The following is a 13,159-nucleotide window of genomic DNA, read 5'->3' as shown; positions in this document are numbered from 1 at the left end:
CCCAATAGTTCCAGGTTGGTTTATGCCCTGAACTATGGGTGTTTATATCCTGTCAAAACCCTTGGGGTTGTCACTCCTCACAAATGTAACTCTGGATGTTCTCATTAGCCATATACAAATGTCCAACCCCCGCCCCCCTTTTAAAAAAAATCGAACTAAGATCTGGGTTTCACTAGGATCTTGTGGCAATGAGTTCCACAGGCTAACTGTGGAAGGTAAACAGAGGATTGTGGATAGGGCTGGAGAAAGAGGAACTGTCTACACTCCCTAACTCTCTGCACCTCCTGTGGGAGCTGACTAGAGGGTCTGTCATGTTTATTATCAGAGAAGGGCCTGAACCAAACCCCCATAAAACTGAACCCTCCCAAACGCTGGAAGAGTTTGGACCCAGATGTGAACGTTGTTGGTCAGACTCATCTTCAGTGACCTCAGATACATAAAGACGTCTCTCCCCTGCGGGACGCCCTACCGCGACTGAGCCTTTCTCCCATTGAATAACGGAAGATATTGTTGATGTCATTATGTGGCCATTGAAGCTTCATAAACAATTAGGATTTGCCTGACTGGTGCACCCCAGCAAACCATCTTGTACAGTAATCTGTCTCCAACAAGAGCCAATGTCAGGTGCTTATGGGGAAGGTAGAAGACCCCGCAATGCAGGCGACTGCCAGATTGTCCCATGCAGGAAAAGTTCCTTCCTGACGCCAGCTAATGACCACTTTATGCCCTGAGGATGAGGATTGGTAGCCCTTGTATCAGGTGTCTGATCTCCTCTGTCAAAGCAGTCAGTGTTTGCTGATAGGCACCTATGGGGAGATACTGAAAGGGCCTTTCTGTTCACCCCTCACCCTGCCCCACACCTCCAGGATCTTTGCCAGGCTCAGGAGATTTCACTGCTGCTGACGTGACCTCCCGCCCATTCTCTGACACTGGGCCACTTCTTGGCTGGCCACTTCCTCAGAGAACTGGCCCACAGTGTGCAGTGGGGCCGACCAGACCATGCCCTACAGCCCGTAATTTGGTAGCTGGACCAATTCAACAAGGCCGTGGATGGTGGCAGAACATGGCCAGAGAAGGAGTGGAGCAAAGAACAATTCGATGGCCACGCTCAAGGAGCTGCACCCCAGGGGTACCCCAGATGACCCAGCGGTGGCGTTAAAGGGGTTCTGTGGCTTACAGGTGACTGGGAGGGCGTGAGCGGCGCGATGCTGCAGCTCTCATTGTGCATTCCTGGGGAACTGGGTGGGGACGGCGTCTGAGAGCTCTCGCCGTTTGTACCTGGCAAACAAACAGAATAAGGATTAGAACAGCACTGGATCCATTCCTGCAAACCGCCAGCACCGTGGTGAAGGCACCGGGCCCTGCCGGTGACTCTTACGTGACATCAGGCCCGTTTACTGCTCTGTTTCCCCACCTGCGCTGGGGAGAACGATGGGCCTTGTAACGCACTGCACGCTGTGGCTCTCTAGCCCCTGCTAGTGCCCTGACCGCATTCAGAGTCTGTCTTCACTGCCCGGTTAGCCCAGGTGATTGGCACTGGGTCTGGGCACCAGGTTAGCCTCGCCTGGGCGTGTGCATGCGCGCCTCAAAATCCGACCCATGTTACTGTGCCCTCACCGTTTCTGCGCTTGCCCGTGTGTGTCTGGGGGCGTATCTCACAATTCTTTGTGTTCAGACGCTCTAGGGGTCTTTCCCAGTCAACAGCAGAAGAACTTGTCTCTCCTTTGGGGGGAATTGTGGGAAGTCAATGGAGGACTATCAGCACTCCAGTGATTTTTGCATTTGTGCTGCAAAGCGGGCAGGTTCCAGACTGAGTTAAAGCAGGGCCTGGGCTCTAACCCCAATGGGACCAGTGAAATTGATTGGGAGGAAAAATTCAGACAGATGAAAACCAGGAGTCCTTTAAGAAGAGTTTACTAGATAGCCAAAAAACCACGATTCCATAACTTTGGGTAAAAGCCAATCTTGGTTAAGAGGGGAAGTGAAGACAGCAATTAGAAATAATAACAAATGGACAAAAAGAGAAAGTATATAGTAATTAATATATAAATTAAAGAATACAAAGTGTATAAAATTGATAAGGGAAGCTAAAGACAACAGGAAAAAATCCATGGCAGGCAGGGCTAAGGACAATAAGAAAGGTTTTTTAAAGTATATCAGGAAAAAAAGGAATCTTAGTAATGGTACACGCCCATGACTAGATGGGAATGGTAAAATTGTTAACTCTGACACAGAAGAGGCAGAGGTGTTCAATAACTATTTCCATTCTCTATTTAGCAAGAAGCAGGATGGTGCACTCATATTATATTAGGATGAAGTACTTTCCAGTCCATTAGTAACTAAGGAGGATGTTAAACAGCATCTAGTATGGACGAATGTTTAAAAATCAGCAGGCCCAGCTAACTTTCACCCAAGAGTCCGATAAGAGTGGGCCAAGGAGATCTCTGACCCGTTTCTGCTAATTTCTAATAAATCTTGGCATACTGGGGCAATTCCATAAGCCCGGAAGAGTGCTAATGTTGTGCCAATATTCAAAAAGGACAAGTGGGACGACTCAGGTAATTATAGGCCAGTTAGCCTGACATCAATCCCAGAAAAAATAGTGGACGGTTGATACAGGAGTGAATCAATAAAAATGAAAGGATGGCAATACAGTTAATGCCAGTCAAAATGGCTTTAGGGAACATAGGTCCTGTCAAACAAACGTGATCTCATTTTTGGTGAGATAAGTGTTATTGATAAAGGTAACTGCTCAGATGTAATATACCTAGACTTCTGTAAGGCCTTTCTCTTAGTACAACACAACATTCTAATTAAAAAAATTAGCACTATACAACCTCAGTAAAGCACATGTTCAAATAGATTAACGTCCCGCTTTGAGCAGGGGATTGGATTAACGTCCCGCTTTGAGCAGGGGATTGGACTAACGTCCTGCTTTGAGCAGGGGATTGGACTAGATGACCTCCTGAGGTCTCTTCCAACCCTAGCCTATGGTTCTATGGTCTGGTTAACTGATAGATGTCAAAAAGCAATTGGCTAATGAGGAAGCATTATTGAATGGGGGTGTTTCTTGTAGGGTTCCACGTAGATTGGTGCTAGGCCCAATGCTGTTCAACATTTTTATCAATGACCTGGAAGTGAATAGAAAGTCACTGCTGATCAAATTTGCAAAGATCAGAGGAGTGGTAATTAACGCTGAGGACAGGGCAGACGTACAAAGCGATCTGGATCATTTGGCAACCTAGGCTTGTTCAAACAAAATGTGTTAGCGAAATGCAAGGTCATACATCTAGAAATAAAGGATGCAGGCCACCCCTCCAACATGGGGGACTATATTCTGGACAGCAGCGACTCTGAGAGGAAGTACGGGTCAGAGTGGACAAACAACTCAATGTGAGCTTCCAGTGGAATATTGCCTCCAAAAGGGCGAATGCGATCCTTGCATGGATACACAGGGGAGTGGGCAGTAGGAGCAGGGAGGTGATTTTACCTCCGCATATGGCATTGTGGAGACTGATACTGGAATACTGCATCCAGTTCTGGTGTCCACATTTGGAAAAGGGGTGTTGAAAGTTGCAGAGGGTGCAGAAAAGAGCCAGAAAAACGATGCAAGGGCTGGAGAAAATGCCGTAGAGTGAGTGACTTCAATTGATCAACCTGCTTAGCTTATAAAAAAAAGAAGATTGAGAGGTGACTTGATTATAGTCTATAAGGACGTTCTTTGGGGAGAAAATACCAGGTAAAGGGCTCTTGACTCTAGCGGAGGAAGGCAGAACAAGAACACGGGCACAGTTTTTTAACAGTGCGGGTGATTAACCATTGGAATAAACATGGGTGGTATATGAAACCCCCTAGCTAGCCCCTGCCCCTTCCACCTGAGGCCCCACCCCTACCCTGCCCCTTCTGCCCCCTGTCCCCACCGGAGCCCTGAGCTCCCGATTGTGGATGGAGGACCCCACCCCAGCCGCCCCAAGTCCCGGCCTGCTGGTTGCCCCAGCCTGCCCCAGCCGGCCCACCCCAGCTACTCTGACCAGCCCGAGCCTCAGGCTGCCGACCCACCGGCCCGAGCCCCAGCCCCAGTCCACACTGGCTTTGGGGGAGAGGCTGAGTGAGGGCGGGAAGAGGAGCAGTATGGGCAGGGCCCTGAGGGAAGAGTGGGACGCAGAAGTGGGGCCTCAAGGTGGAGGGTGGACGAGGCCACGCCTGGCTGTGTGGGAAGGCTTAGCTGCCCCTGGCCTACAATTCCCACCGCCTAGGGTGACCAGATGTCCCGATTTTATAGGGACAGTCCTGATTTGGGGGACTTTTTCTTATATAGGCTCCTATTACCCCCCAACCCCTGTCCCGATTTTTCACACTTGCTGTCTGGTCACCCTACTGCCGCCCCTGGGAACAAACCACTAAGGGAAGTGGTGGGTTCTCCATCTTTTGGAGTCTTCAGATCCAGACTGAATGTCTTTCTGGAAGAAGCTTTAGTTCTTAGTCTCAATGCAGGGTACCTGGGGGAACCTCTCTGGCCCGTGCGATACAGACGGTCAGATCAGATGATCTAATGGCATCTTCTGGTCTTAAAATCTGTAACAGTAAAACCGCGATTTTACGAGCACCCGTCCGACGAACGACCAGGTCGACGAGTCACGTTTCCAGACGGAAAAGAAAAAACCACGCAACAAAAGTGAGGTCGCTGCAGGACAAGCTGACACCCCTTTGCATTCCGATGCCGTCGGTGCATTGAAATGGCTTGGCAGGGGGTTGAGGGCCAAGAAGAAAGCGATGTGGTGTGCCATACGGCAGCGTATGCACTCGGCCCACTGTGATCTGAGATGTTCGGCTTTATGAGCTGCCGATGTTGTGAATTCCTCAAGCCCCAACGGGTTTGTAAAATAGGAGCTCTGTTGTGATTAAAATCGATGCCAACCCCCTCTCCTCCCCCCCCCACACCCAAAACTTGGAAGTATTTGGATCCCGATGGAGATTTGGCAGCTTGAAGCCCTCTCTGGTTATTATGACCCCCTGTTTTCATGCTTTAAGGTATCTAGCTCACTAGCTACCCGTTAGTAGCTAACGTTTGTCTCCAGCAACGCAGGAGTTGATGCTTAAAGAAAGAATAACGACTGGTCCCTGCAGAACTGGCTGGTCTGTTTGTCCACCATCAACTCCAAGCCACCCGTCTCAGCACGGAGTCCGCGCAGATGGACTATGCCAGCCCTAAGGGGTTTTGCTGCCATTTCTGCCCCCTGCCCCTCAGCCCGTCCCTTGTGCATTCTGATCCCCCACTAGGCGGAGGGAGGCGATGGGATACGGCTGACCCCCAGCACGGCGAGATCCAGGGATGGCGGGAGCCCCAGTAAGCTCTGTATGCTGGAACCTGGCCCTCGCCCCTGCAGAGTGACCAGCCACGCTCCACCCCCGCCTGCCCCGCCGCACTGCTCCGGGCACATGGTTCCAATTAGGAGCGAGAGTTAATCACCCTGCCTGGGAGAGCACTTGCTGACTGACAGTCTCCAGCTGTTGGCCCGGGGAGACCAGGGGAGGGGGCGGGGCGGGGCTGGCTTTCACTTCGCCACTTGGCAGCCGCCCCTGCCAATGGGGTTCAGGGCTGCACTCAGCAAAGAGCCGTAACTGCCCCAGGCTTTGTCTGGTCACGGGCCCGGGCGGCAGAGTTCACGGCTGGATCCAGACTCGGCAGCGGCTGGGCTGGGGAAAGGCAGCCGCAGAGTGTGGAGCCGAACGGCTATAAAACGGGGCGATTGGCACCCTGGGTATCAGGTTGGGCCCAGCCGCAGTGTCTACAACCCTGAAGATGGGCCCCGGTCTGATTCCCACCCTGCAAGGTGAAGAGTATCCCGTCCAATGGCTCTCCTGATCCAGGTAGGCTGCGAGTGTTTGTATCTCTGGTTCTGCCCCGTTGCTGGCTGGTTCCACCTAGGGTTGCCAACTTTCCAATCACACAAAACCGAACATCCCTGCCCCGTCCCTTCTCTGAGGCCCCGCCCCTTCTCCAAGGCCCCACCTCCTTCTCGCTCCATCCCCCCTCCCTCCATCGCTCACTCTTCCCCACCCTCACTCACTTTCACCGGGCTGGGGCAGAAGGTTGAGGTGCGGGAGGGGGTGAGGGCTCTGGGCTGGGGGTGCAGGCCCCCTCTGCGCCACTGACTGGACTTTTAACAGCCCGGTCAGCAATGCCGACCAGAGCTGCCAGGGTCCCTTTTCAACTGGGCAGTCTGGTCGAAAACCGGACACCTGGCAACCCTCGCTCCACCTAGCGACAGGGAGATTGTCAAAGTTCTGCAGCCCACGCCGTATACAAAACAAGACCAACATCCGGATGTGTTAGGGTTGCCAAACCTCCAGGATTGTACTGGACTCTCCGGGAATTAAAGATTAGTCTCTAATTAAAGATTATGTCATGTGAGGAAACCTCCAGGAATACATCCAACCAAAACTGGCAAGCCTAGGATGTGTCTCCGACTGCTCCCACCCTGCTGGGGGAAGGGAACAGTTCTGGCTATGCCCATCTCAGCATCGCTAGGCCTGGCTGCGGATCAGAATGTAGGAAGCTTATCTGGGATTCAGGACGGCAAAAAGGTCAAACTCCAAGAGCTTAGAACCCATCCAACCAGCAACGTCAGCTTAGGACCAGCAGAGGTTTTGGCTCAGAGGAAGGAAAGACTTCTTTTTTCCTCACTGAACCACACAAGCTTAGCGCCACCTCCTTCCACTGGCCAGAGTGAGGCGGTTCTTGTCCAGGGCGGGGCAGTATGGCCTAGCGGGTAGAACTGCAGGCTGCAGTCTCCTGCGCTCTCATCCTCGCTCTGTGACACTGATTCAGTGTGTGCAAGTCATGCCCCTGCTCTGTGCCTCGGTTTCCCCACCTGTAATACAACCTCCGTGGCGAGGCTCAATGCATTCAAGTTCGGGAAAGTTATTCAAGCCTTGTCAGAGGCTGCCCACGAGCCGCGTGTCCCTGGGGAAGATACTGACACCCTTTCCCTGCACCTGAAACCAGATCTGACTCCAGTGTCCCCGGGCAGAAATAAGCGAACGACGAATAAAAGTGCCGGGAAAACCACAAGCCTTTGGGAGCTGCCTGCCGCAGTCAGACACAAACAGGGCTTGCATTTCGGGGAGCGTTGAATCTATTGTACTTCTGTGGCCACACATCGCCATAGTACGAGTGCTTGAACAATCTGTGATGTATAACACCTTTATGAGGCAGGGCAGTCTGGTGTCCTTCTTTTATAGATGGGGAATTGTGGCCCAAGGAAAGTAAATGCCTCGCCCAACAGCAGGGAACTGAATCAAGCTTTGCCAAGTTTTAGGTTAGCGCCCTGCTCTCTGGACTGTCCCCCCCCTCCGTAAAGGCTGCTGGCTGAGCGCTGAGCTCACTGCATGTATCTGTCTCGCTAGCTGACAGGTGCCATGCCTCTCCCAGGTTAATCAGCAGAGCGGCTGCAGAAGCAGATTTTGTACTTTTCTGAACATTGCTCTACGATTTCTTCTGGGATTCGTTACAGACACTCTCTACCGGCTGGGCCTAGAATCACTGCCTGAGAAGACACGGTTTCATTCCATTTGTGCCTGTTTTCTAAGTGGGTTTCACTGTCCGGGGCATTAATATTTGATTTTAAACAAAAAGGAAAGTCAATCAGGACTTTTTAACTTAATGGGAAGAGACCAGCCCGGTGGGAACCGTGCGGGGGGTCAGGGCTGAATTAGGAAACGCTTTAATAAACCGTTGCTTTGAGAGCTAGAGACGCCATGAAACAATTTTGTCTGGGGCGGTGTCTCCCCAAACAAACTGCATTGCAAAGCGTGGTGCAGGGTTCTTGTACATAATCCAATTGCCGAGCTAAATAATAAATAATATCAAACCAACTGCGTTGCAAAGCGTGGTGCAGAGTTATTGTACATAATCCAATTGCCGAGCTAAATAAGAAATCATACCGGCGGGTGGAGAGAGAAATTTCAAAGGGGCGCGGTGAGCTTTTCAGCGGAGTGTCTGCAGTGAGATGAGACTCGGTAAAGGGCCCGGAGGTTGTGGGAGCTGCAGAGAAGAAGAGGGGGTGAGATTGTGTGATGGGGAAGGAGAAGAGGTTGGTTCTGGCCGAGAGAGCAGGGAAGGGAGGACAAAGAGGATGGTGGAGCAGAATGGAGCAGGTGGGCAGCTTCCTGTTGGATTCTGAAAGGAGGAGACAGCCAGCTAAGGTGGTAAGGACAGGAGTCTGGAACTCCTGCGTCTCTGTGCATGGGAGAAGGTGGGCTGGACACTGGAGAATGTCTGACTGGATCACAGTAGCACAGAGAGGGCACAACTGAGATCGGGGCCCCACCATGCTGGGCTCTGCACAGGTCCATTGTGGGAGACAGTCTCTTCCCCAAGCAGCTTGCAATCTAAAGAGGCAAGGGAAAGATGATCTCCCCTATTTTACAAATGGAGGGGAAGGCACAGAAAGAGTAAGGCCAAGGTTACACAGGGTATCTATGCCTGAGCCAGGATTTGAACCCAACTCTCCAGAGTCCTACGCTAGCGCTTTAACCACAAAACTCCCTTTCCTTTTATTGCTGCCAAGTACCTGCAGCTCCCACTAGCTTCAATGGATGTGGCAGGCTTTGGACTCAGAGCCCAACACACCAACAATCAAACACAACTGGAGTTGCAGCTAGTAAGGGATGTGAAGGGTAACAAGAAGGGTTTCTACAGGTAGGTTAGCAACAAGAAGGTGGTCAGGGAAAGTGTGGGCCCCTTACTGAATGAGGGAGGCAACCTAGTGACAGACGATGTGGAAAAAGCTGAAGTACTCAATGCTTTTTTTGCCTTGGTCTTCACAGACAAGGTCAGCTCCCAGACGGCTGCATTGGGCAGCACAGTATGGGGAGGAGGTGAGCAGCCCTCAGTGGTGAAAGAACAGATTAAGGACTATTTAGAAAAGCTGGACATGCACAAGTCCATGGGTCCAGATCTAATGCATCCGAGGGTGCTGAGGGAGTTGGCTGATGTGACTGCAGAGCCATTGGCCATTATCTTTGAAAACTCATGGCGATCAGGAGAGGTCCCGGACAATTGGAAAAAGGCTAATGTAGTGCCCATCTTTTAAAAAGGGAAGAAGGAGAATCCGGGGAAGTACAGACCGGTCAGCCTCACCTCAGTCCCTGGAAAAATCATGGAGCAGGTCCTCAAGGAATCCATTTTGAAGCACTTGGAGGAGAGGAAGGTGATCAGGAACAGTCAACATGGATTCACAAAGGGCAAGTCATGCCTGACCAACCTGATTGCCTTCTATGATGAGATAACTGGCTCCGTGGATATGGGGAAAGCAGTGGATGTGATATATCTTGACTTTAGCAAAGCTTTTGATATGGTCTCCGACAGTATTCTTGCCAGCAAATTAAAGAAATATGGATTGGATGAATGGACTATAAGGTGGATAGAAAGCTGGCTAGATCGTCAGGCTCAACAGGTAGCGATCAATGGCTCGATGTCTAGTTGGCAGCCGGTATCAAGCAGGGTGCCCCAGGGGTCGGGCGTGGGGCCAGTTTTGTTCAACATCTTCATTAATGATCTGGATGATGGGATGGATTGCACCCTCAGCAAGTTTTCGGATGATACTAAACTGGGGGGAGAGGTAGATATGCTGGAGGGTAGGGATAGGGTCCAGAGCGACCTAGACAAATTGGAGGATTAGGCTAAAAGAAATCTGATGACGTTCAACAAGGACAAGTGCAGAGTCCTGCACTTAGGCCAGAAGAATCCCATTCACTGCTACAGGCTGGGGACCGACTGGCTAAGCGGCAGTTCTGCAGAAAAGGACCTGGGGATTACAGTGGACGAGAAGCTGGATATGAGTCAGCAGTGTGCCCTTGTTGCCAAGAAGGCTAATGGCATATTGGGCTGCATTAGTAGGAGCATTGCCGGCAGATCGAGGGAAGTGATTATTCCCCTCTGTTCAGCACTGGTGAGGTCACATCTGGAGTATTGCGTCCAGTTTTGCCCCCCCCCCCCCCCCCGCTACAGAAAGGATGTGGATAAATTGGAGAGAGTCCAGCGGAGGGCAACAAAAATTATCAGGGGGCTGGAGCACATGACTTATGAGGAGAGGCTGAGGGAACTGGGCTTATTAAGTCTGCAGAAGAGAAGAGTGAGGGGGGGATTTGACAGCAGCCTTCAACTACCTGAAGGGGGTTCGAAAGAGGATGGATCTAGACTGTTCTCAGTGGTGGCAGATGACAGAACAAGGAGTAATGGTCTCAAGTTGCAGTGGGGGAGGTCTAGGTTGGATATTAGGAAAAACTGTTTCACTAGGAGGGTGAGGAAGCACTGGAATGGGTTACCTAGGAAGGTGGTGGAATCTCCTTCCTTAGAGGTTTTTAAGGTCAGGCTTGACAAAGCCCTGGCTGGGATGATTTAGTTGGGGTTGGTCCTGCTTTGAGCAGGGGGTGCGACTAGATGACTCCTGAGGTCTCTTCCAACCCTGATATTCTATGACTCTATGATTCACTGGCCCACAAGACAGTAGTGACGCATCCCAAGCATGTGCTACATTACAGAAGGCAAGTAGCTGTCAAGCTCTTTCATTCCTCAGATCCCTCTCCTGGGCCATTTTCTCTGCATATCTCTCCCACACACACACACCCTGCCGGGTTCTCAAAATATTCCATCCAGGCAGGACTCTGCAGGGCATGGCTGATCCGCAAGCAAGGTGCTGCTGTAGAATATTTCCTATGGTAACATTTCTTATGGTGGCTACAGGCTCTTCCGGCTCGTTTTCAGGCTGGTTATTAACTAGAGGCTAAGCCAGCACTGTGAAACTTGGCACAAAAGCTTGAACCCCTCTGAAACGTAAAGTTGTCGGCAGCCAGGTCTTGGGTTTGGCCAGGTCTGGAAAGCGAGGCTAACTGCAAAATGTGAGTGCGCATAAACCCCCCCTTGCAGGATATTGGGTTGGTTTGGCTCAGCCCCATCTTTAGTCCTCAGTCTCTGGCTTTCTCTTTCGAACCACGCCCCGCTCGGACGGCAATGGCTTTGTAACAGGAGGAGGCTGGGAGCGGGAGGCACTGTAATAAAGTGAATGTGTAAAGCTCCGCCTACATCCTTGCACCAGTGATGTCAAAGAATTTTAGACATAAACTCAATCTGTTTAGTTTAACCAAGAGAAGCTTCCGGGGTGGACTTGGTCACAGGCAGTAAATACCTCCATGGGGAACAGAAATTTGAGAACCAAGGGCTTTTCAGGCCAGCAGACATTGGTACCACAAGATCCAATGGCTGGAAGTTGAAGCTAGACAAACCCAGACTGGAAATAAGGTTTAACAGTGAGGGTAATTAACCACTGGAACAAGTTATGGTGGATTCTCCATCACAGGTCATTTTCAAATCAAGAGTGGATGTTTCCCTAATTCAAACATGAATTAATCAAGGGCAGTTCTATGATGTGTGTCATATAGGAGGTCATACTAGATGATCATAGAATATCAGGGTTGGAAGGGACCTCTGGAGGTCATCTAGTCCAACCCCCTGCTCAAAGGAGGACCAATCCCCAGACAGATTTTTGCCCCAGATCCCTAAATGGCCCTCTCAAGGATTGAGCTTACAACCCTGGGTTTAGCAAGCCAATGTTCAAACCACTGAGCTATCTCTCCTCCCCATTGGTCCCTGCTGGTGGTATAATCTAGGAGGTGCTGGCAAAGAACTATTAGATCACAGCACATTTCAGTGTTCTGATCGGGCTTGTGGGAAGAGCCCTGAGCTCTGAAGCATCCACCCCTTCCTGTGGGCGACGATTCCACAGCCCAGCAGAACATCTCACTGTCAGGAGGGTTTTCCTGATGTTAAGCCTAAATTTTCCTTTTCTTAATTTTGTCCCATTGCTCCAGGTTTCTTTCCATGGACCACATCCAATAATTCCTCTAACTAACAGCATGCCAGCTATAATCCACTAATGCTTGTCTCTACCATATCGAACTACCTAGAAACCTACAATCAGAGTGTTAGACGGGACCGTCAGGGTCATCTAGTCTAACCCCCTGCCAAGATGCAGGATTTGTTGTGTCTAAACCTTCCAAGACAGATGGTACCCAGCCTAGGCACTTACATGGCCCTGACCGCCAGCCCATCTGAGTACCAAAGTATCCGACCCACGAATAAGTCTTACCTATCTGGAGAGTGTGCATCCCAGGATCTAGGAAGGTCGACATCTTCACATACCTTCCTGGCTGCAAATTCAGAACACAGGGGTAAGCATTGTGTCCTTACCATGCTCCTGAGATGCCCTTGAGAAGTGTTCACTGCATCCCCCGCTAGCGGCTGTTCCACAAAGAGGACAACAGACTACTACCGCTGCTAGCTAATGGAATTACTCCTTTAGCTCAGTTGGATGTGGTTTGTGCTTTGGTGCTGAAAGTCCTGCATTCAAGTCCTACCTGAGGGTAAGGTAGGTTGTTATAATTGCACTGACTAGTGATGGGCCAGTCACCACAGGGGCAGAGAACCTCTAGTGATCAGATGGGAAATCTCAGGACCTTCTGGATTTGGCCTGGCGTCTGGACCAGGCTAGGGGCGTGTTGGGGCATGTGTTTGCGAAGCACAGACACTTAGGAGTCGTCTATACTATACTATACTACAGCCCCGAGCTGTTCAGACCAGGGGTTTCGCTTTGAGACCATCCCAACGGGCTGGCGAACTGTCCAACAATCCAGCCCCATCCCAGCAAACTGCGCTAGGTCTCCCGTGACGCCTGGGCTGGATTCCTCGCGGGCCACCTCTCTTCAGCGGTTTCAAAGTGCTGGCCACGGACAAGGAAGAGATATTCCCGGGAGGAACGAATGAGGATGAGGAGCGTAGCGGGGGCCACCCTGGAGCACCAGTGCTGGTTCACGGAGCCTCTTCAAGGGGCCCACAGCCATCCTGCCAGCCTGCGTTCCCCCTGCAGGCCGTCTGCTCTCTCTCCTCTGGTCTTTTTAGAGGTTTCCCTCTTATGTACGCTCCAGGCCTGACCTGGCCACATGACCTGCTATCATGTGACTGTGCTGCCTGGGGAGGGAAGCTGAAGGAGTCACAGATGGGGCTGGACCCATAATCTCTTAAAGGGGCCGGTCTCCCTGGGACAAGGCGCACTGAACTCCTAAGTGGAGCTGGAGAGGAAAATGGAAAAGTGTTTGG

At 51.1% G+C, this 13,159-nt stretch overlaps 1 protein-coding gene across 1 annotated transcript in view; it reads right to left on the bottom strand.

The window, feature by feature from the left end:
• Positions 1-12,195, bottom strand: part of HSPA12B (heat shock protein family A (Hsp70) member 12B) — a 53,587-nt gene extending 41,392 nt beyond the window's left edge. The window contains exons 1-2 of the mRNA XM_065405759.1: positions 12,153-12,195; positions 1,178-1,278 (exon numbers count right to left, since the gene is read on the bottom strand). Of these exons, the coding sequence (XP_065261831.1) occupies positions 1,178-1,278; positions 12,153-12,195 (144 nt within the window). The remainder of the gene's footprint in view (positions 1-1,177; positions 1,279-12,152) is intronic.
• Positions 12,196-13,159: the final 964 nt, after the last annotated feature.

This window comes from Emys orbicularis, chromosome 5, assembly GCF_028017835.1.
Source record: "Emys orbicularis isolate rEmyOrb1 chromosome 5, rEmyOrb1.hap1, whole genome shotgun sequence".
Taxonomy (NCBI): Eukaryota; Metazoa; Chordata; order Testudines; family Emydidae; genus Emys; species Emys orbicularis.
Note: the sequence above shows the minus strand (reverse complement) of the source record. Positions and strands in the feature narration are given on the sequence as shown.